This window comes from Mya arenaria, chromosome 11 (genome assembly GCF_026914265.1).
Source record: "Mya arenaria isolate MELC-2E11 chromosome 11, ASM2691426v1".
Taxonomy (NCBI): Eukaryota; Metazoa; Mollusca; class Bivalvia; order Myida; family Myidae; genus Mya; species Mya arenaria.
Genome location: NC_069132.1, coordinates 9,264,661 through 9,287,624, shown reverse-complemented (window position 1 = coordinate 9,287,624; position 22,964 = coordinate 9,264,661). Strand labels below are relative to the sequence as shown.

Genomic DNA, 22,964 nt, shown 5'->3' with positions numbered 1-22,964 from the left:
ACTAAACACTTTACAACTATTTTCAAGCTCACCATTTAAGAACAACAATGAATGTATGAACAATTGAAAATCAATGCCTAAAACACCGTTTATAAGATCATTAAGTAGCGATTTCACATGTATAAACTATGTTCGATTTATGTAGAGATAAAATGCAGTCATAGTTTTAGATGATATGAAACATTGTTTATAAAGAATGTAATCACTTAGTATTTCGTTTACACTCTTGGCATAACACAGCAGTTGAAAATACCTTATTGTCTTTGTAGTCAATAAAGAACTTTTAGATTGCAGTTCTAGTTATAAGTGAAGTTTAATCATACTATCTAGTATTAGATACATAGTCTCACTTTTACAAAAAATACTTCTAAATGACCAATTGCAGGCACACATTGAGTTGACGACAGGCTGGGTGCTTGGTACGGGGCCTTGTGGTCTAGGATGTAACAACTCGTATATCGGATCAAGTACAAGTCTATCAAGGGCTACAATTATTGCAAATGAAGGACCAAGTTTCTTTGGAATTATTTCTTCCGATTATTCGGATAGTAATATGTACTCAATCGTTAGAAATTTATCAAATTTCGTCCACAGCTCATATCATGAAAATGTTATCGCAGTGAGCATAGCCGGGCAATGGGAACAAGAATCGGCAAAACTTATCTTTCCGCTGAATAGAAATAAGGGATTGGAAGACTTCAAGTTAGTATTATCATGTTAACAGATTTAATTGAATTAATTTTAAACTATATGAGTCATGGACATTATATGTTTTAGCGTTCAGTTTAGAATACAATGATCACCAATGAATTATGTGTTGTAGTTTCGACGGCGTATATTGGCGTGACCTCTCATTCCAAGGTCCAAAACGCCGGTGGCACCTTCAAACAAGGATACGGCCCCATATTCGAGATGACACAAATTCACGAAACCACTGTCCGAGATTTATGGCGAAACCTTCTTATAGGTGATTTTATTATAAAATGTATTACAAAATTTGTTCAAATCATATAGGAAGAAATATTGTGGAAATTGTAAATTGCACTAAACCACAATTACTACTTGTGTTGTTTTTTTTAATATAATTTTTATTTTATATATTTGATATATTTAAAGGCAGCCGACTTGCCCTTTTATTTACCCAACGCACCATGTTCAAAAGCCATTTATTTATCAAGTCTTTACCAAACTCAAACATATTGTGCTTCACTTGGACAGTTATTGTCACTCTTCAAGAAATAATACACATTTAGCGTTGGGAAATGCCTTTGTAAAACTGAATATGACATGGTATTCTAACGAGCATCGTGACGTAAAATAGTCTATTCAGTGCAAAGACTGCAATATACCTAAAACATATTTACAATATGTCGATTACATTTTTGTTGATGTTTTTCAGTCTGTTATATTGATAGTTTATATGTGTATGTAGCAGTTTATTATCACTGAAGTTTGAGGGCTGTTCTGTTTTCGTCATCTCTCACTGCCTATGGATATTCCAGGCTCAGTCTGTGTATTCTTAATTCAGGATTAATTTTATACATTGTTTGAAGAAAGGTATGCGCATTTGTACCACATACAAATATATTCCATTGTTTGTGGTACATGTATATTGTAAGGTAGCCCCTTACTGTTTTATTTATAAAATTATCAACTTCATTCTTTCTTTTGTCCCTCTCTTGCCTTTAAGAATAAAACCGAATACCACTACAAAGATAGAGATTCCATTTATGGATAAGGATGGCGACTTGGTACGATGCTCTCAACCCATACATATTGCGGCTGGCGAATTCGGTAACATAACTGTCCCGGGTTTAAGCGTTCTTGAGGTTAGCTTATAAAATCAAATTGTGTATTTGTTGATTAACTTACTTAGAAACTATGATTGCGCTGATTTATTGATTTTTGTTAGAGAAAATGAAATATAAATATAAAAATCCTCCTCGTTGACGTTTCTTCACTTTGCCGAATTTAGTAAAATTCAATATCGTAATACCTTAATGTATAAATACATGGAGTGACATTTGGGACTATCAGCCTATATTCTTTTTGTTAAGGTGCTATTTCAGATAATAAAACGTTTATTATCAGGATTGCTCCGTTGAAATAGCAGCCCTCAGCAAGTATGGCTACAAGGACGAAGACTGGATAGCTGTTCTGGTCACTGTTAGAGACTTCCCACGAACTGATGTAATATTTGGCGACGACGTCTACCAGACAGCTATGTTTGCGTTCAGTGAAACGTCTTTGCAGGTATAATTGTAACGACGTTGATGAAAAAGCGTAAGTGCTCTTTTTTTCTTTTTCTGTTTTAGGCGACACGAAATATAAGCTGATCAAGAGATCTTTGCTTGAGTATTGTGTTATATTTTTTTATAACATAATTAGCATTTTCTCTTTTCCAGTTCGCCGTAAACGTGAAGGACGTTTTAGAGGTTCCTGTGTTCATCTATCCAACTCCTCCTGCGAAACATGAATTTTATCTTTACATTGGAGTTTCCTTGAAAATATTAGTGTTTGCCAAGACTTCTGAAAATACGTTTGTACAAATAACACACACATATGTATAAAAGGACTTAGAACAATATAAAAACAGTTATAACGAAATAAATAGCACTTTAAATATCCATTTATTTCTTACAACTGCGTTATGTAAAATTCAATTAATCAGTCCATTATCAAACTTAAAAAAACATGAAACGAGAGATGCATTGTAGTGTTCATATGCTGTAAAAACAACGTGATTTTATTGTACAACAAATACTTTTTTAAATCCTAGATATATACGCGTTTAATTGTTTTCAGAACTATAAATTCGTTTGCGGTCACTGGAATCGACAAGGAGACGTATGAAATATCGCCAGCACAAAGTGACCCCGATGGCCGAGAACACGTTAAGTTTGCTGAGTTTAAATGGACCCCAAGTGACTCTGATATTGGATTCCATTTGGCATGCATCACAGCCACTGACCTTACCGGGTATGATAGATAGTCAACTTCATGGCATCTATTTAGGCAGACGTATGAGAACAATGGAATCTATTGAAATGGCAGTGCCTGTGGTATTGATAAGATGGCGTTAACATATTTTTCAATTTCATTGAATTCAATATTATTCGTAAGGGTAAAGCGTATGTTTACTCTGAACATCAGCTATATTGGGCATAGCTAAATTGGCGTTAAACAACACGTTTTACAATTCAGGGTCGATTCCGAAGAACGTCGATGTTTCGTTTTGAATGTTAAAGGTTTGTATATGTTAAACATACTTTTCAAATTAAAGTGACACTCTTTTTCAAAATCAATAAATACACATGTATAACAAATATAATCTTGGGTGATAAACCTGTAAATACTTGCTAAATTATGCATTTATTGAAAATATTTACGACTGACAACAAGAATGTAACCATTTATTTATTAGCTTAACACACAATTATATCAAATGATTGGTGAATGCTAAAAGACTGTGACTTACTACCGTGTTTTCCGCACTTTTCTTTAAATTTAACTCGGTGTCCTTCATAAGAACCATTCTTCTTGACATTTATGCATCCTTTATTTGTCTTAACAATTGTATTAGTTGTGGTAAATCTTATTTGGCAGAATGAGTGCATCTTTAAAGAGCAATTAATACTATGATACTGACTTCCATAGCACTCTTGATATAGTTCAGCATTTTACACGATTCTCTATAATGTATAACATTACACGACTACCACGGCATTGCCTATTTTTTAAACCGTGGAAACCTGGTCTGTATCGTAAAACTATTCGACATTAGTTTATAGACAATTACCATTTGAAAAATGGTCCATTATAAATTAAATATATAATTAACTATTTGTAATAATTTCAGGAGAAAGATTCAATCAGTCTACACACAGTTCAGTAAGTTAGCATTGTATCTGATTAAACATCTGAAGTAAAAAAAAAACCTGTGCATTCATTGTAGTAATATGGTATTAAATCAAATTTAGTTTTGGTCCTTTAAATGTATGTTGGAATGATAATTATATCTTCTTATGTTAATATACTCATAGAACAAGCCCTATTTCGTCCATGTGCCCTCGACGTCGGAGTTTGTGAAATGCCCAACTGACACGACGTGCGTCATACCAATATACGTCAATTCTAGCAGGTTGGAAATGCATTAGATAATAAAATCAAATGAAATTATTATGATTTAATGTTCCTTTCACCTTTTTCTTAAAAATATTTTTGTTTGTTAAATATGTTGTTTTTTCAGCGAATCATTTGTTGTATAGAACTCTTTCCGTTTTAGCATTGTCAGTCAGATGCACGTTCGGGATGCTTATGTCCGTACGGCGAGCATTGGATTAGTGTCACAAGTCACCTTTAACGGGGAAGTATTATATAAAGCTGACCTGTCATTCCAACATCCGAAAAACGACGAAGTTCAGATCTGTTTACAGGCGGAAGACATAAACAAGTATGATTTCTCGAAAATATTGTTATCTAGTTTGACATTTATATTGTTTGCAAAACATCAAACATCTGTAGTAAAGACGTTAAATGATTGTATGATATGTCTTAGTCCGCTGATTATATTTCTCTGATTAGACTAGGCATGTACTTTAATGCGCACACTATAGGTTTATGCATTTTTTTGTTAATTTTAATAAATTGTCTTACTTAACTCATTTGGCTTGATTGATCTTAACCAAAACAAAAATGATTAAGGTACAGATAAAAAATATGTTGGCGATATTTAGGCGCCTTTTTAACTGGGGAATTTGTGTCTACGTAGCAATTGTTAATAAATAACAATAATAAAAGGTTTATATTATTTTATCTGTATCTAAATTATTTAACAAAATGTTTTTTAGTATCAACCACAAATGAGTTAAACATTAAAATGCATTGCAATAAACATTTGTTTTACCTCAACCTATATTGTGAGCCTTTAAAGCAGACATAATTTGCTAAGGAAACATCGAAATGTATTCAATAGATATATTCCAACGGCGTTTTGTAGGTACGTGTGTTTTTGGCATACGTACGCATTTTCATTGCATAGTTCCAACCATTTAACAAGTTCAAGATAACTTTGATACTTATTTTCATTAGTTATTTCATTAATTAATTTTACATTTTCAGCCTTTCAAGTGACGAGTTGTGTTTTACTACCAAAATTATTCCCCCAGGTATTGCCGTCTGACGCAAAATATATTTCAAAATAATTTCCTTATTTCAAATACAATGCAAAACATTTTGTCTTGATTGTGTTGTTCTGTAGTGGAACATAACTGAATAATTTCGATTTGCATTAAAACACAAACGAACACTTGTTTTTTTTTATATAAATGTTATTTAATCTGTTAATGGTATAATGTGCGTCATCATGCGTGTATTTTTTGATATTGTAAAAATGCATCAATATTTCGGTAGATCCTTGTTTGGAGACACCATGTTTAAATTCCGGGATATGCAAATCTGACAAGGAAGCCGGCACCTTTAATTGTCAATGTGTGTACGGATACGAAGGCATCAATTGTCAATTAGGTAAAATTTTGTTACAACGTTTACGTCCGTATAAAACATATTCAGATCCCTTAACGTTCAATTAAGACCATGAAATTTCACTTATGATTTTGTGATTTATTTCTTTGGAAACGAAATCAAACACACATTTAGTTCGAAAATAATAAGAAATTTAAGTATAATTAGAATTGTGTATAAGAGGCAACACATTTTAAGTTTATTTTGTTTCTAACATTCCTTAGCACCTGACTGGTGTCATCCCAATCCGTGTGCGAATCACGGGTCTTGTTTCAACGCCATAAAACCTTACTTCTGTTTTTGCTCTGACGACCAGATTTCCGCTAATGACTTCACTGGAGAGAACTGTGAAACTCGTATGGGAAAGTAGAAATACTGTTTAGAATAGATATTTTCTGCATTTTAAGACAAATAATCAGTTTTTAATTCACTGCTTATATTTAATTGGTACAAAATCACCACTCTACAATGAGCACTTACATTGTTTCAAGGCGGCTAACGCAATATTTTTCTAGCTATGTGTTTGTTATAACGTAAGAAACATTGTTTCATAAAAAGAGATCATAATTGGTGTTTGGCCTCTTTGGATGTCCAAACCGTTCCCATCGCATTGTTATAATTTGCTGTTTCAGGCATTGATGATTGCCCCATGGACAATCCGTGTAATGGCCATGGTCTTTGCATAGACGGGGTGAAATCATACACCTGCAAGTGCTTTAGTCGATATGACGGAGATCGTTGCGAACATGGTATATACCTTCATATAACTCAACATGCTGATGTAGAACTGATTTAATAACACGCTGTTAACATAGAAATAGTCTTTTTATTGCTGTGATTAATTAAATCAGAATAAATCACGGTGTGCTTTAAGAAAACCTAATTCCCTTTTTATCTAGCTTGGAAGCTATAATTCTAGTCATGAGAAATGACCTTGTCCAAACCATCACGCTAAATTGGCTAACGACTTCCATAAAAATGTTTTGGGTGAACTGAAAAACTGTTAATAAGCATCGATATACATCTATAAATTATGACAGTTCTGTACTTGAAGCATATATTACATATTTATGTATTTCTATCAAAATTGATAAAGTCCAATTTAGTTTAATTTAGCTTTTCCTGTTCAAATAAACAGGAATATCGAAACTTACCCATTATCAGTGTGTGTATACCACGTGATAAATTGAGTCATAAATGCTACATCGAAGGGCAATATTTGCTTCGGATAAAGACTTTAAAAAATATTACTTCACTATTTCTTTACCATTTTAAATGAAATTTGTCTATGCCACTTACGGAGCCCCGCCTTCGGTCTTTTACCAGAGTTTGATTGAGAGCTTAGTTTCTTTAAACACTTCGAATTATCTTTTAACAATACGGCCATCTGGCGGAGCACTGTCAAAACATTTTTTTGAAAACAGGTTTGTCAAAGTGTTTGATGAAACTTACCACCTTATCAAACTTCGGCTCTTTAAGCGGCATAGACTGCCCTTTGTTTATTTAAAATGGTGTAGTAAAAGAAAAGTTTAAGTCTTCATTTTAAGCAAAATGTTGCCTTTCGACGTAGCATATATGAAGCAATTTATAACGTGGTATACACACACTGATTATGGTATAGGTTTTGAACAAGAATGTGCTGTATATAAAACCAGGTGATTATTGGATTGTGCCGTTAATATTTTTATTGATTTGATTGATTTGCATCTTTAATTGGCCTGTCACCTTTTTATCATAAAATATATATTGCCAAATTTGTAGATTTAGATACATCAAGCACACAAATCAGTTATATGCTCCTCATAATATGGCGGACATGAACTTGTCAATAACTGAAAACTCTAAAAACTGATAATGCCTTTGTTGATAACTGCTGGTCATTTTAGCGCATTATCTCTTATCACCCCGATAGCCTCATGGTAGAGTGATCGCTTTTGGTGCAAAAGGTCCCGGGTTTGAATCCTAGCTGCGTCAAAACGAAAGACGTTAAAATATGACACGAGTAGCTTTCTTGCCAAGCGCTTGTTATTACAGCCACGGACTACAAATTAAATGAAATTGAATCAAGCCGAAGTTTTGATAGTCAGACTTGCGATGATTTAAAAACCAAATTTCTCAATGTCGAAAAACTTTTAGTTGACCAAAGAGAGAAGGATGCAAGTTTGTCCGAGGGAATAAATTCTTTTAAGAATATAAATTCTCAGTTAAATGAAGATATTATTGATCTGCAATCACGCTCAATGAGAGACAATCTTTTATTTTTTAACATCACCGAAGAAAACTCAGCTGATCTGCGAAAGACGGAAAATTGTGTTGATAGAATTATAACTTTTTGTGAAAAAGAGCTCAAAATTGATAACGCAAGAACTAATTTTAAACTTGATAGGGCTCATAGAATTGGCAGGTACGAACAGGGTAACACACGCCCAATTGTTGTTAAATTCAACTTTTACGGTGACAAACTAACAGTAAAGGGAGAGGCGCGAACTAATCTTCGTGGTTCTCCGTTCAGTGTAAGCGACCAGTTCCCGAAGGCCATCCAGGACCGACGGAGAAAGCTAATCCCATACCTTGTACATGCCAGGAAACAGGGCAAGGATGCGTCATTGGCATATGACGCCCTTTATATAGACAGAGTTCGCTACACTCATGACCGCCCCCCTCCAGGTCCCGTCCCGGAGCTACCCCCCCCCCCCCTGCAACCACCGGAATCAGGCGCGCCTGGCCACCGGAGCGAGTGACAGACCCTAGGATCTCGACGAGAAGCAGCTCCTTTGTCTTTCGTGGAACGTACAAGGACTCGCAAGGAAACTTAATGACAGTGATTTTATAAATTTGATAAACAAATATGACATATTATTTTTTTTCTGAAACGTGGAACTCTAAAACTACTAATGTAGACATAGACCATTTTCATTGTTTTACTTGCCCGCGCCCAAAATGCAATAAAAAAGCTAAACGTAATAGTGGAGGTGTAATAATTTACTATAAACAAAAATATTTTGGTTATATAAAACTCATTTCTATTAATACTAATGGATTAGTTTGGATTTAGGTAGACAAAACATTCTTCGGAACAGATAATGATATTTATATCTGTAGCTGCTACATTCCACCTGAAGATTCTAATGTCCATAAAAACATTAATTCACAATTATTCGAATTTGACTTTTTTGAATTATTGCCGAATGATATAAGGCATTATAGCCAACTTGGAGATATACTTATAACGGGAGATTTGAACTCCAGGGTAGGCCAGAGGGTACCAGATATTGTACAAAATATTAATCTTGACCGATTTGTTGACATGCCATTAAACGATATACCTGCTGATAATTTACCAAAAAGATCGTCGTTTGACAATAAATCTAACGGTTTCGGAAATAAACTATTAACGGTCTGCAAAGAAAACAGTATTTTTATTGTAAATGGTAGCAATGAAGTGGGGAAATTTACTTGCTATAATCTGATCAGGAATAGATTAGCCGCTAGTGTTGTTGATTATGTTATTGTCAATTATGATATGTTTCAGTTGATTGATCATTTTGAAGTGCATGAACTAAATGAATTTTCGGACCACTGTCCATTACATTTTACAATAAATCTAAACAATATGAAAAATTGCAATGAAAATTTTTCATGTGATAAAATTATGTGGGATGTTTCTAAAAAGGAACAATTTTTATCAAAACTAAATGATAATAAGCCTCATTTTGATAATATTGTTGAAAATTTATTAAACGATTGTTTGGATTTAAACACTTGTATCGATGATTTTTCAACCTTGATATATGATATATCATTTGCTGTACATGGTAAAACCATTCGTATTACAAGTAACAAAAATAGTTCACCACACAGAAAACAGCCGCCTTGGTTTGATAACACGTAAAAAGGATTTTTACAATTGTAAAAGGCTGTATACTGAAAATCCTACACCTGATAACAGATTATTATTTTTGAATGCTAGGGCTTTGTATTGTAAAGCCAAGCGTAAAGCTAAACAAAGGTATTCATATATTGAAAAATGTACATTAGCTACACTTAGCAAGACAAATGCTAGATCCTTTTGGAAATATATTAATAAGAATAAAGGTAAAAAAATACAAATTCTAATGACATAAGTATTGATGAATTTGTTCAGTATTTCAAAAATATGTCAAATACACCCCATCCCAGCGATTTCGATGTTAACGATTATCCTGATTCTGTGAATACTATTGAAACCAATGAATTGGATTGCGACTTCACTGTTGATGAGATATGTAAAATTATTTCAAGTCTGAAACGCAATAAGAGCTGTGACACATCTAATGTTGTTGCTGATTTTTTCATAGATTCCAAAGAATTTATTGCTCCATATTTGACCAAATTATTTAATTACATATTTCAGAAGGGTGTCTATCCAGAAGCATGGAGTAAAGGGGCTATTGTCCCAATCTTTAAAAAAGGTGATCGTTCTGATCCGGCAAATTATAGAGGAATAACTTTAGTTAATATTACTGCTAAGATATTCTCATTAGTTCTTAGAAATAGAATTGATTAATGGTGTGAGAACAATAATGTATATAATGAATCACAGTTCGGATTTAGAAATAGTCATAGTACTTCTGATTGTATTTTTATCTTACATGCATTAATTCAGAATACTATTCTAAGCAAACATAAACTATATTGTGCATTTGTTGATTACGAAAAAGCTTTCGATACTGTTATCCATGATGCATTGTGGGTAAAATTAGTAGAATCGGGAGTTAGCTCCATGATGATAAATATGATAAAATCTATATATAGAAGTGTTAAGGCTTGTATTAAGGATGCTAGTAATATGTCCTACTCTGATATGTTTGAAATATCACTTGCTGCTAAACAAGGGGAGCCATTATCACCCCTTTTATTTATTTTGTTTATCAATGATGTTAAAGACTCTGTTGACTTTCACAATTTAACTGAGTCAGACATTGACACACTATCTACTTTTCTGCTGTTGTTTGTGGATGATATCGCATTATTTACCACTGATCCTGTAAGTTTACAGCATCAGCTAAATTCTCTGTACATGTATTCATGTAACTGGGGTTTAAAAATCAACATTAAAAAAAACTAAAATATGTGTGTTTAAAAGCAGGAAAAGCCAGTGTAGTTTTACATGGACAATTAATGACGAAATTGTTGAAGTGATGGATAACTTTTGTTACTTAGGTATTAACTTTTCTTATACTGGGAGTATGAATAATGCTGTAAAAATGCTGAATGAACAGGCTTTAAAGGCATACAACCATCTACTATCTGTCTTTAGTAGATTAACACTAGATATTAAAACTAAACTATCGTTGTTTGATGCTCTAATTGTACCAACTATTTTATATTGATCGGAGATTTGGGGAGCATATGATCATAGCGAGCTAGATAAACTCCATTTAAAGTTCTGCAAACATATTCTTGGTGTTAAACAACAGACATCTAATGCCGCCGTTTTAGGCGAGCTAGGACGGTTTCAATTGTCAGTTATATGTAAAGAAAGGGCATTAAAATATTGGATAAAAATTAATATGAATCCGAATTCATTAATGCACCATGTGTTAACAAAACAATCCAATATTTATCATTATAATAACATACGTCCTGCTAGTAAAAATATATGGCACTCAGCTATGTCTGATTTGTTAAACAGAAGGGGTTATGGTAACTTGTTAGTTGATTTTAATTCAGATTACAATTATTTTCCTTTGTTAACCCAAAGAGTACGGGATCAATATATTCAAACGTGGTATGATAACTTAACTTCCCAACCAAAAATGGAATACTATTGTAGATTTAAAAAAAGAATTTTTATTTGAAGAATATTTAACGTGTGTCTAAAATGATAAACACCGAAAAGAATTATCAAGATTTAGACTGTCTCAGCTCATTCACTGGAAATAGAGACTGGTCGATATACGATTATTAACAGAGAAAACAGAAAATGTAAACTCTGTTCACATGACACTGTGGAGTCTGAATACCATTTTCTACTTTGTTGTACAGCCTATTCAGATCTTAGAAAAAAATCATATTAAATTTAATTGGCCAAATATGGCTAAATTTAAATATTTGATGTCAGTAAAGAGGGATTTATTTTTACAAAACTTAGCTAAGTTTATATATAGTGCTATGAAATTAAGACATGAAAAGCTAGAAGTTTAGCTGCTTCTATTGGTTATATTTTCGTATATATTATTAGGATATTGCTTTTGTGAATGTATATGTAATGTTATCACATTATTGCTTTATAAATCAATATACTTTTGTGTCTTGGGCATAATTAGATAGTTTGTAAATGGCCAAAGGCAAACATGCCGATTCGCCAATAAACTCTTGAATCTCTTGATATTAAAAGGGCAGTACTGGGAGAATGGTATACTCCGTACTACTTAAACCCAGGAATGTGTATTCTGTGTATTGGTGGTTTACACAGAGAACGTTAAAAACCCAAGAGCTGTCTTCGTAAATAGCTAGGGTATTGCATCCGGGTATCTCTTTTTCTGTCTTCAAGACTTCTTGTTTGTCGTCGCAATTGACATTTAAACAAAATTAATGCCGAAATCGCGTCACGGTGCATTCAAACCATAATGCAGCCAATAGGCTCTGGCAGACCTTGATGAACTCAAATAAACAAACACACGCTTTATCTCTTTTCTATTTATAGACACTTGTTCAACCAGCCCGCAAGTGGATCGAGACTGCGCAAACGGTAAGATTGTCAGAATAAAACAGAACAGAAGTTTATTTCGATTCATGCAACAAAGCAGCTAGTCAAACAAAATGTTCATTAATATTGTAACTCGTGGAATTTCGCTTAGCGGACATTATGTTAAAATACAGTGTTCCAAACATATTAATTATGAGCCGTATTCATAAAGAATATTAACGTTTAAGTTAGAGAAAAAATGCCTTTTTTTCTAAGATGAATTTTGAGAAAACTGAAAAACACCAATTTTAAATCTTAAAAAAGGAAAGTTTCGCTGGGCTTTATAACTATGGCCCTTGAAGCAGAATGTCCACAATGTTTGGTTTCTTTGTTTTGCTATTATATTACACACTATATGTACAGAATCAATTCCATTTGGATTAACATTCTTGGAAATAAAAATAATTCAGCTAGGATTTTTTTATAAATTTGCCGTAATGTATAACTGCCGTAATGTGTTCATCTTAAATGACAATTCTGGTTTTATATGGAATTTATTAGATTGAAATAAAAAGCATTTTTTTAAATTATGTCATTTATTGAGATGGATGAGAACATTTACTGAAGTGGTATTTTGTATATCTGCAGCTGCACCCGCTTGTAGCCCAACATGTGGTTCACATGGAGTATGCGTTAATTCCCACTGTCAATGCAGCCTAGGATTTACAGGACCAGTTTGTACCTCACGTGAGTATTCTGCTAAATGCTAAATACGCTTTCTTTGTTTGATTAATACCACAAACGTTCAACTTCTGAACATTTCCATAGGAGCTGTAAATCACACGTTAATGAAAACACAGCTAGTATGAGACCAGTAAAGACTAAACAGAAACCTGTACAAATACAGATAATGTGAAACAATAAGGAAAATTTCCATTTTCAGTGGTTTAAAATGGGCCCATATGTGAGGTATTTTACATTATTTGAAAGCTAGGACAATACCAAATAATTGAATTGCAATCATGAATACTAGGACATATAATTATATCAAGAAAATAATTAACTGTAAGTACATGTAAATAACTACTTATTCTACCAACTTTTCATGTTGTTCAACCTTAATGTTTAGTTTAATATGTGTAGAATTCCATGTTTGCATTTTTGTGTTGAAATCAAATGAAAACTATGCCTACAAATTATTGATAGCAGGATTCAAACTCGGTACCCATGGGTCTGTAGTCAAAGATGTTTTCGATTGTCCCAATGGGGACATAAACTGAAACACGTTTAGTAGTAAAATGTTTTCCTATTTGACGTAGTATTTGTCAATATTTCATCCAGTTCCTGGTTGTAGATGAGTAAAACATACTTCAGAACATTTTTAGACAGTCGGCAGTTATCAGCTAGTTTGGGAAAAAATGTTAATAAGGCTTATATGATTTATTTCAACTTAATAAATTCTAATGAAATGAACCTAAAATACAGTGGATTTAATTGTATATATATTTGCAAAAACAGCATGATGACTTAAGAAGTTTATTACAGAATACCATATGAATAATAAAAAGTGTCATTAATAAACTATTTTATATTTTTAGGATCTGGAATACTTTCCAATGTAAGTAGCTACTAAAGTAGTGATGTATGGCCTTTGAAGTTTGCTAAAAAAAACTGATATTTTTGCAAAGTAAAAGTCGCCTTATCATGAATCTTGAATGATTTTTTTCAGGCTTCTAGTATAAAGTTTATTGACCCAACCCTTAAGAATGGAGGCAAGCTCGTTTGCTATTTGAATATGAAGGAAATTCAAAATTGCGAATTACCGGTGTTCATCCAAACAAAGACCGGGTATGTTTTGTTTTTATTTTCTTTCATACAGGCTACACTTACCTAAAAGATTGGCACAGTTTAAGTTGCATAAATATTATATAAAAACAGAACGTTGCTTGTTTTTCACTAGGTGATCATCGAGTAGTGATTGTTACAGTTGCACTTGTTCAACGATCTAGTTGATTTCATAACAAGTCTCAATTACACCGAGACAGCTTAATTCATACTATTGAGGTGTATTGTGTGCTTCCGAAGACCTCACTTTCAAAATATAGTTATGTTTCACCACGACACGTTGTAGTGCTATAGGCGGCCGTAAATAGGCGTGTGTACTTCGTTAACAGTAATGATACGTATTCGTTTGCTGGTCCTTCGGGGGTCAATACAACTTTGTGCTTCTTCAACCTATGTATGTAGTTTTTGCTTCTGTAAGATAAATAAGGCAGAAGAACTCAGCATCGGCTTTCTATTGTAGACATCAACCAACGCTGACAGTTTCTAGTTCACATGCACTGAGCAGAACTACGTTTTCGCCAGTGCAAAACACGCAGACCATTGCAGGATTTGATAATGTTTTTGCAAGCTTAATATCGGTGAAAGGGGCATTGAACATGAATGAAAGATCTGAACAGTATGTGTGCGTAGATGCCAACATCGGGTAAAAGATAAATACTTATAATCATAATAATAAGTGTATCTTTATTGTTTGTTGTGCTTAGAAAATCAAACTTCAGTGTTGTTTTTTTCAATTCTGCTGTCAACTCATCGTTTGACTTTTGTCAAATTTGTTCCAGTTTGATCATGTACAGTTTCATTTTTTATGTTCTTTAATGGCGTTAAGTATCACCATTTAATGAGAATAAGAGAGACAATTTAAACTAACCCCACATACAGTATACTAACTATTGTAATGTTTGTATTCCTTTTTGAACTACTGGGAAATGAGTTTTGAATAAAAGTTTCAAATAGACACATTTAAAAGAGAACATACTGTTTGAGAGATTAAAACCCTCTTATGTTTGAACTGATTGACAGAAACGATTCAGACAGTGTTTGTGTGGAGCTGGACTTTTTATCAGGTTGGTTGAGTTTGGTGAAATATGTACACACATATGTAAAGACGACGAGATCTAGTGAAATACTTTCGTAAAATCAATTTGCACAGATATCGAAATATATGTTTATACCACTATATGTTCGGCATATTTTGTCAATGGCAGTTACAGTTATAAATTTGCATGCAGCTACATCAGCTGGAATGGATAAACGTCTATTATACAAGTTTGGACTTATAACTATTTTGATAATCAACTCCCAGCTATACATTTCATTTCAGACCCTGGTACATCAAAACCAGCTGTTGTAAGTATTTCATTATCCTCAATGAGTATGTCTTAACGGAATGTGTAAGTATTTCAAAATAGTATTTATCTTAAATATTGTAGGGTAGTAAAGGATGAGATCTGTCCAAACGTCGTCTTGTCAGGTATGTGTTCACGTTTTGCTGTAATCAAATTATTACAACAAGAAACGGAATAATATATTTCTTTGCATACCCGACTGACGTATTTATTCAACTTTAATCTAACATGCCCATTTGAAAAGAGTTACTTGGACATGTATACGGGGTACAGTTTTCCTGAATATTGGCTCTTTAAAAATCTATTTACGTTCATTATTATTTTGTATCCTAGAGAATATATATTATGTGTTTGTTTCAGAAATTCCTTGGGGAAGCGTTATAGAAACGGTAATCTGCAGATAACTATAACTTACTTTATTATATACTATTGAAACAAAATGCATATACTTATGTTGAAAAATCATGTTATCTAAATCATTAAAGTTCGTTAGAAAAGCTCGTAACGTTTCTCGAATCTTTTCGATAAACATATATAGTATGCACAGTAACAAAACTATACTATTATTGTCTTATATTGTAATTCGAAAATCTTACTTCAAATAAAGAAGCCTATATTGTTAAACTCACCTGTTCTTAGGAAAAGCCATTCTTCCTGTCACCAATTTTAAAAGACGTCGATTGTGTAAAAGGAGCTGATTGTCACTTCGACATTCGGTACACAGATGGGGCCAGGTTTCAAACATCATTACCCTGGTATGTAACTTAAACAGTGCTTCTGTGTGTTACAATTGAACATAGTTATATTATGTTCTAATAAAAGAAGGTCTCATATCGATCGGAAGACAAATGGACGCTTGATCAAAGATAACTTAAATTTGCACGTTGTTTCTCAAAGATGCAAAGTTGCCGATGCACTGTAGTATCCTTCAAATGTGCTTTTAAAATAAATATTTCTAAACTTAAGATATTAAGAATATGAAGAAAAAACTAAATGAATGATTTTGCAAAATTGCATAACTCACTTTTCGTGAAATATATTTCGCTCTACTGCTAATATTCAAGCTTTATTACACGGTTGTAGTCCAACGCTCAGTATTTCAAAATACATGGACAACGTTCACATCTTTCCTGCCAACCATCACGTCTGGCAGTGTGTAAGCGATGTGTCCTATAAAGTTCCATCAACTGCAAATGTTGGTGACAAACAGAAGCTCTGCTTGAGATTGTCATTACCGCGGTATGACCTATTTTTTACACTTACGCTTTTATGTAAAAATAAACGTTTATCATAGCATGTAAAGTTCTGACCATTATTCCGTCGTTTCAGTTTGTTTCAATATAATTGCCCGAGGTACATCATTCGTATGTATATGTTTCTGTGTAATTTATAATCCCATTTATTAAATGGATAATAAATGCTTAATGCATTATAACGGTACAAATTTTATCACATTTCAAAATTTGCTTTACAGAGTACATGGAGAGGAGCATTGTATTACCATCAACATCAAAAACACTCTCCCGTCTTTGAAAGGTTACCATTATATTTTGTTTTTCATGAGTCATAATACTACTTAGAGTATAAAGTTTGCTAAAGATATATTTTTATTTACTAATTATAAAATGTTTATATCATATGTCTCAAAATGTTGTACTCCTGTGGTTGTATGCGATTTCCGCTATTTCAGTCGTTAGGCAGTGCCAAAATTCAACCTGCAGACATGGATCACTTTGTATAGCAAACACCGCTTTTGATACATATAAGTGTATTTGCCAAGACGGATTTAATGGAAGTGATTGTCGTGAAAGTAAGTAATACAGCAATACCAACTACACAAACCATAATTCCCAAATTCGTAGAGAAAGCGAAATAACTGCATGACGGTCAAAATGTCTGTCAGTAGTATACTACTGTATTAGCACAGTTCGACAATTACTTAAAAGGTTGTCATTCACCAGTTCATCCCTTAAAATCATTATAGTAGCAACATTTCCATATACATACATCCTACTGTTTATAGTTCGTACCGGGTAAATTAAGCGTCGTCATTTCATTTCAGTTCCCTTTTCGTGATTCCTCTTAATTTAGCTTTGATTTCCTTCAGATTTCCCAAGCAGTGATTTTCTTCCTGGTGTCGAGAATATGAACGAATCTTTAGTTATCAACGGACCGAGGTTTCATTCTTCTAGAGGTGTATTAAATAAAACTGTCTGCTTGGCAAACGAGAAGTGTACTTTTGTTATACCTTATTTCGGGAACCAAAATCAACGGTAAGTAGATACACAATAATGAGTTCGCGAGTATTGTTCCAGTTTTTTATATTAAACACAAGCATAATTTGAGCAGATATTGGCACATAATAATACACCGTAGTTGGACATACTTTATTATATTGATGTTAATAAATGAAAAATACATATATGTCTTAATACCCTTGGCGAATTTCAGTTTTACGATTTTACGAAATCAACTTCTAGAATTGGCGATATCATAAGAAATTGAAACCGTGAAATCGTAAAATAATTTAGTTGAAAAGCCACAACTGGTCTTTTGCCTCATACACAAATGTGAATGCCAACCCTTGAATATAAAACGTTGAAGTATATGTTTATCTTATTAGACCGGTGAAAAGATACTGCAACACGTCATTAACAGAACAACCTGGAACACATGTGATCACCAATGTGGCGGAAACACCTGATCTGAAGTTGTTGTACTCAACATTCGTCGGATCATCTGGAACAGACGTATGTTGTTACCAGACAACCGTGGACGGATCTGAACACGGGTACGCCCGTTAAGAGTCCTGTATCTATATTGGTTTTGACATTTTACTTTTTGTGTTTATAAATGCATGCGCAAGGTACAAATATGTCCTAAACATAATAAATGAATAAGTATTATGTGTGTTTTGTTATAGCATGATATTTCTCTTTTACAGCATGAATGTAGACGAGTTTTGTTTCGAAGTTGACATATCACTAATCACAGGAGGTAAGTATATTTACGTGTTCGAATTGCATGTACTATTTTGTTACAAACAGTTAATGTATGTATATGGTTTATTTTGTTATTGTTTAGCTTGTTATTAATCGCATTTATATTTTTCTCTTCAGGCAATATTCCAGTAAATACTAGCAGTCAGGTTTGTTCGTCTTACAAGAAGTTGTTTTAAACCAATAAATTAACAGTCATCCGGACAATAAACGAGATAGGTTTTTTGTTCCAACGTGCAATAGACACAGTTTATAGTGATTCGTATAACAGTTATATCATGTGCTTATAATAAATATGACATTTGTTTCATGGCTTATGTAAAGAATATATAATCATTTTGTTTATTATGTGACAGTTTGGAAAAGGGACATAACTGATGTTAACAAAACTAGTAGCCCAATTGCTTTTGCATGACCATTCAATTATGAAATGTTACATTGCACTATTTTTTTGTTTCTCTGTTGTTGGTTCTCTATCATATGTTGTGTAAATGTATCGTTATAAAATAATGAAGATTAAATTATAACATTGTTTTATACGGAAATACTTAGAAATGGTTTAATGTATATCCCTTTATTGGTATTACGAAACTTCAGAAGTGAACCGAGTTTTAGAATGTGTATACATCATTTTAGGTCACTCGATTTATATCACCAGCAAAGAATTCACTATACATTTGCAAGGAGAACAGCGACTGCTATATAACTGTTATTACGGAAAAAACTCAGTTATGGTAACTTGAATGCTTATTAAACTCATGTTCAATAAGTTTACATCACATCAAATATATATATTCTAAACATTTTTAGATTATGTTCTTCTCAATCATAATAAAAGTCTGATCAGCAGCTGGAACCATTCACTTTCTTTTAGTGATATCTTTTTTTAAATAATCGGATTCAGCATTTATAAAAATCGCACAACTGGTTATACTCCTCGCTTGAGAATAACTAAACACAAACATGTTTATTTCCCCATATAAACAGCGACCAAGTGATACATTGCTGCAATAAAGGAGACGACATTCACATCTTCGTCACGAACGAGCTGAACGACGTCTGCGTGACTGAACTCGTTGTACACACGTTGAATGAGGGACAAGAACAAACCATTTGCGCAATGGCTGGGTAATTAGCAATAAGGCATTCCTTTAAGTAGTTTGTTTTCATTAATCTGCCATACACGTTTTGAGGTTAGTAAGTGGCTGGTCTCCAACCATCTTAAACACTATGTTAATGAGATTAAATTTTATATAAGGGCAATACACTACAAAAGTATGTTGTGCTAAGGCATTTTGTTGTTACAAAGCATTTTTAAATGGTCTTTCGTTTTAACATGGATATTCTTGTTGATTGAGTGTTTATCTGTCTTGAACACTCGTAAACATCTTAAAGAAACAGACAGTTTTTTTCTCCTTTTTTCAGAATAAGCGGTCCTGAAATCACCTTTACAGTTCTTGCATTAACACCTGACGGTAATTCAAAATCATTTGATTTTTAATACGGAGTCTGAGAAGCTGTTATTTGTTACATACAGAAAACACCGTAACTATATGTTCAATCCGTTTTATTTCTGGACTATCTGCTCCATATGTATATTTCAAGGAAAGGTCCTGGTGCCGACGCATCTTAAGTCATTATTTACTTTAAAAGTCGATTTATTGAAAACAAAAAGTCAAACTTAGAGAAATGTATAGACTTTTTGAACATTCACGTGTGTTTTTTTCAATATAGTGAATGCAAATATTGTATTTTATTTTTAAAAGTTATGAAGTGTGTCTATCATATGACTAATAAGATTCTGAAATAAGGAAAGTGAACTAAGTTGACTCGTAAATTGCCCTTTCAATAAATGATCATAAAGCGATAAGCTTATATAGTTTTGTGTTTACGCTCATGTGTCTACCAATGTCATCGCACAAAGATATAATAACATTAATCAGTCGCTCACGAAAACAATCAAACCTTCATTAATTAATTGATAGAATTTATTAAGAGAGGAGTTTCGCACATGCGCGCTGGCCACTTTACAAGCGCTTTCACTAACATTTGGTTAGTCTTTATTTAAGTTTTCTTTCGTAAACAATAATAAATAATAATAGTTATAATAATAATAATAATAATAATAATAATAATAATAATAATAATAATAATAATAATAATAATAATAATAAAGGTCATCGTTTGTTCGTATGTATCCACTGTAAGTAACATAAAATAACCTAAAGGAACGAGCCAAATTTCTACCTAAAAAGAAAACATTTCAGGATTTGGTCCGTGTCAAAAGCGGCATTGTGAAAACGGAGGAACATGTGTGTCGGAAAACGGGAATGCATTTTGCTATTGTGCCCCCGGATACACAGGGGAGACGTGTGAAACAGGTATGTAACACTCTGTCCTTTAAGTAATCAGCACCCCCAGTGCTCCACAATATACAGGGATGATTGTGAAATAGGTATTTTAAACTTTAACCGTGAGGTAATCAGCACCTCAAGTGCTTCAAAATGTACATGGGTGAATATGAACAAGGTATGTTACAATATGTCCGTAAAGTTTCCTGCACTTCAATTGCTTCACAATGTACACGGGAGAATATGAACTAGGTATGTTACACTATGTCCGTAAGGTTATCAACACTCCTAGTGTTTCACAATATACACGGGAGAATATGAACTAGGTATGTTGCATAATGTCCGTAAGGTTTCCAGCACTTCAAGTGCTTCACAATGTACACTGGAGAATATGAACTATGTATGTTACATTATGTCCGTAAGGTTTCCAGCACTTCAAGTGCTTCACAATGTACACGGGAGAATATGAACTATGTATGCTACATTATGTCCGTAAGGTTTCCAGCACTTCAAGTGCTTCACAATGTACACGGGAGAATATGAACTAGGTATGTTACATTATGTCCGTAAGGTTTCCAGCACTTCAAGTGCTTCACAATGTACACGGGAGAATGTGAACTATGTATGTTACACTATGTCCGTAAGGTTATCAACACTCCTAGTGTTTCACAATATACACGGGAGAATATGAACTAGGTATGTTGCATAATGTCCGTAAGGTTTCCAGCACTTCAAGTGCTTCACAATGTACACTGGAGAATATGAACTATGTATGTTACATTATGTCCGTAAGGTTTCCAGCACTTCAAGTGCTTCACAATGTACACGGGAGAATATGAACTATGTATGCTACATTATGTCCGTAAGGTTTCCAGCACTTCAAGTGCTTCACAATGTACACGGGAGAATATGAACTAGGTATGTTACATTATGTCCGTAAGGTTTCCAGCACTTCAAGTGCTTCACAATGTACACGGGAGAATGTGAACTATGTATGTTACATTATGTCCGTAAGGTTTCCAGCACTTCAAGTGCTTCACAATGTACACGGGAGAATATGAACTATGTATGTTACATTATGTCCGTAAGGTTTCCAGCACTTCAAGTGCTTCACAATGTACACGGGAGAATATGAACTATGTATGCTACATTATGTCCGTAAGGTTTCCAGCACTTCAAGTGCTTCACAATGTACACGGGAGAATATGAACTAGGTATGTTACATTATGTCCGTAAGGTTTCCAGCACTTCAAGTGCTTCACAATGTACACGGGAGAATGTGAACTATGTATGTTACATTATGTCCGTAAGGTTTCCAGCACTTCAAGTGCTTCACAATGTACACGGGAGAATATGAACTAGGTATGTTACATTATGTCCGTAAGGTTTCCAGCACTTCAAGTGTTTCACAATGTACACGGGAGAATATGAACTATATATGTTACATTATGTCCGTAAGGTTTCCAGCACTTCAAGTGCTTCACAAAGTACACGGGAGAATGTGAACTAGGTATGTTACATAATGTCCGTAAGGTTTTCAGCAATTCAAGTGTTTCAAAATGTTCAGGGGAGAATATGAAATAGGTATGTTACACTATGTCCGTAAGGTTTCCAGCACTTCAAGTGTTTCACAATGTACACGGGAGAATGTGAACTATGTATGTTATATTATGTCCGTAAGGTTTCCAGCACTTCAAGTGCTTCACAATGTACACGGGAGAATATGAACTATGTATGTTATATTATGTCCGTAAGGTTTCCAGCACTTCAAGTGCTTCACAATGTACACGGGAGAATATGAACTAGGTGTGTTACATTATGTCCGTAAAGTTTCCAGCACTTCAAGTGTTTCACAATGTACACGGGAGAATATGAACTAGGTATGTTACATTATGTCCGTAAGGTTTCCAGCACTTCAAGTGCTTCACAATGTACACGGGAGAATATGAACTAGGTATGTTACATTATGTCCGTAAGGTTTCCAGCACTTCAAGTGTTTCACAATGTGCACTGGAGAATATGAACTAGGTATGTTACACTATGTCCGTAAGGTTTCCAGCACTTCAAGTGTTTCACAATGTACACGGGAGAATATGAACTATATATGTTACATTATGTCCGTAAGGTTTCCAGCACTTCAAGTGCTTCACAAAGTACACGGGAGAATGTGAACTAGGTATGTTACATAATGTCCGTAAGGTTTTTAGCAATTCAAGTGTTTCAAAATGTT

General features: G+C 33.6%; 1 protein-coding gene across 1 annotated transcript; it reads left to right on the top strand.

The window, feature by feature from the left end:
• The first annotated feature begins 553 nt into the window (after positions 1 to 553).
• On the top strand, positions 554 to 22,614 carry LOC128207891 (uncharacterized). Its single transcript, XM_052911079.1, has 27 exons — positions 554 to 702; positions 824 to 967; positions 1,691 to 1,829; positions 2,092 to 2,253; positions 2,406 to 2,539; positions 2,806 to 2,979; positions 3,205 to 3,248; positions 3,860 to 3,891; positions 4,044 to 4,141; positions 4,286 to 4,453; positions 5,122 to 5,168; positions 5,413 to 5,526; positions 6,156 to 6,272; positions 12,212 to 12,256; positions 12,842 to 12,940; positions 13,792 to 13,811; positions 13,923 to 14,041; positions 14,499 to 14,681; positions 18,008 to 18,175; positions 18,329 to 18,381; positions 18,504 to 18,532; positions 19,020 to 19,117; positions 19,371 to 19,511; positions 19,809 to 19,858; positions 20,651 to 20,764; positions 22,194 to 22,244; positions 22,490 to 22,614. Exons 1-27 carry the CDS (start codon positions 554 to 556, stop codon positions 22,612 to 22,614), a joined length of 2,817 nt encoding a protein of 938 aa, XP_052767039.1.
• The last annotated feature ends 350 nt before the right edge of the window (positions 22,615 to 22,964 follow it).

Bases quoted from the DNA above. Each gene is read 5' to 3' on its own strand.
- LOC128207891 (XM_052911079.1), top strand. From the start codon at position 554: ATGTACTCAATCGTTAGAAATTTATCAAATTTCGTCCACAGCTCATAT. The intron at 19,118-19,370 runs GTAACTTGAATG...CCATATAAACAG, and splicing joins ACGGAAAAAACTCAGTTATG to CGACCAAGTGATACATTGCT. The intron at 20,765-22,193 runs GTATGTAACACT...TATGTCCGTAAG, and splicing joins AGGGGAGACGTGTGAAACAG to GTTTCCAGCACTTCAAGTGC.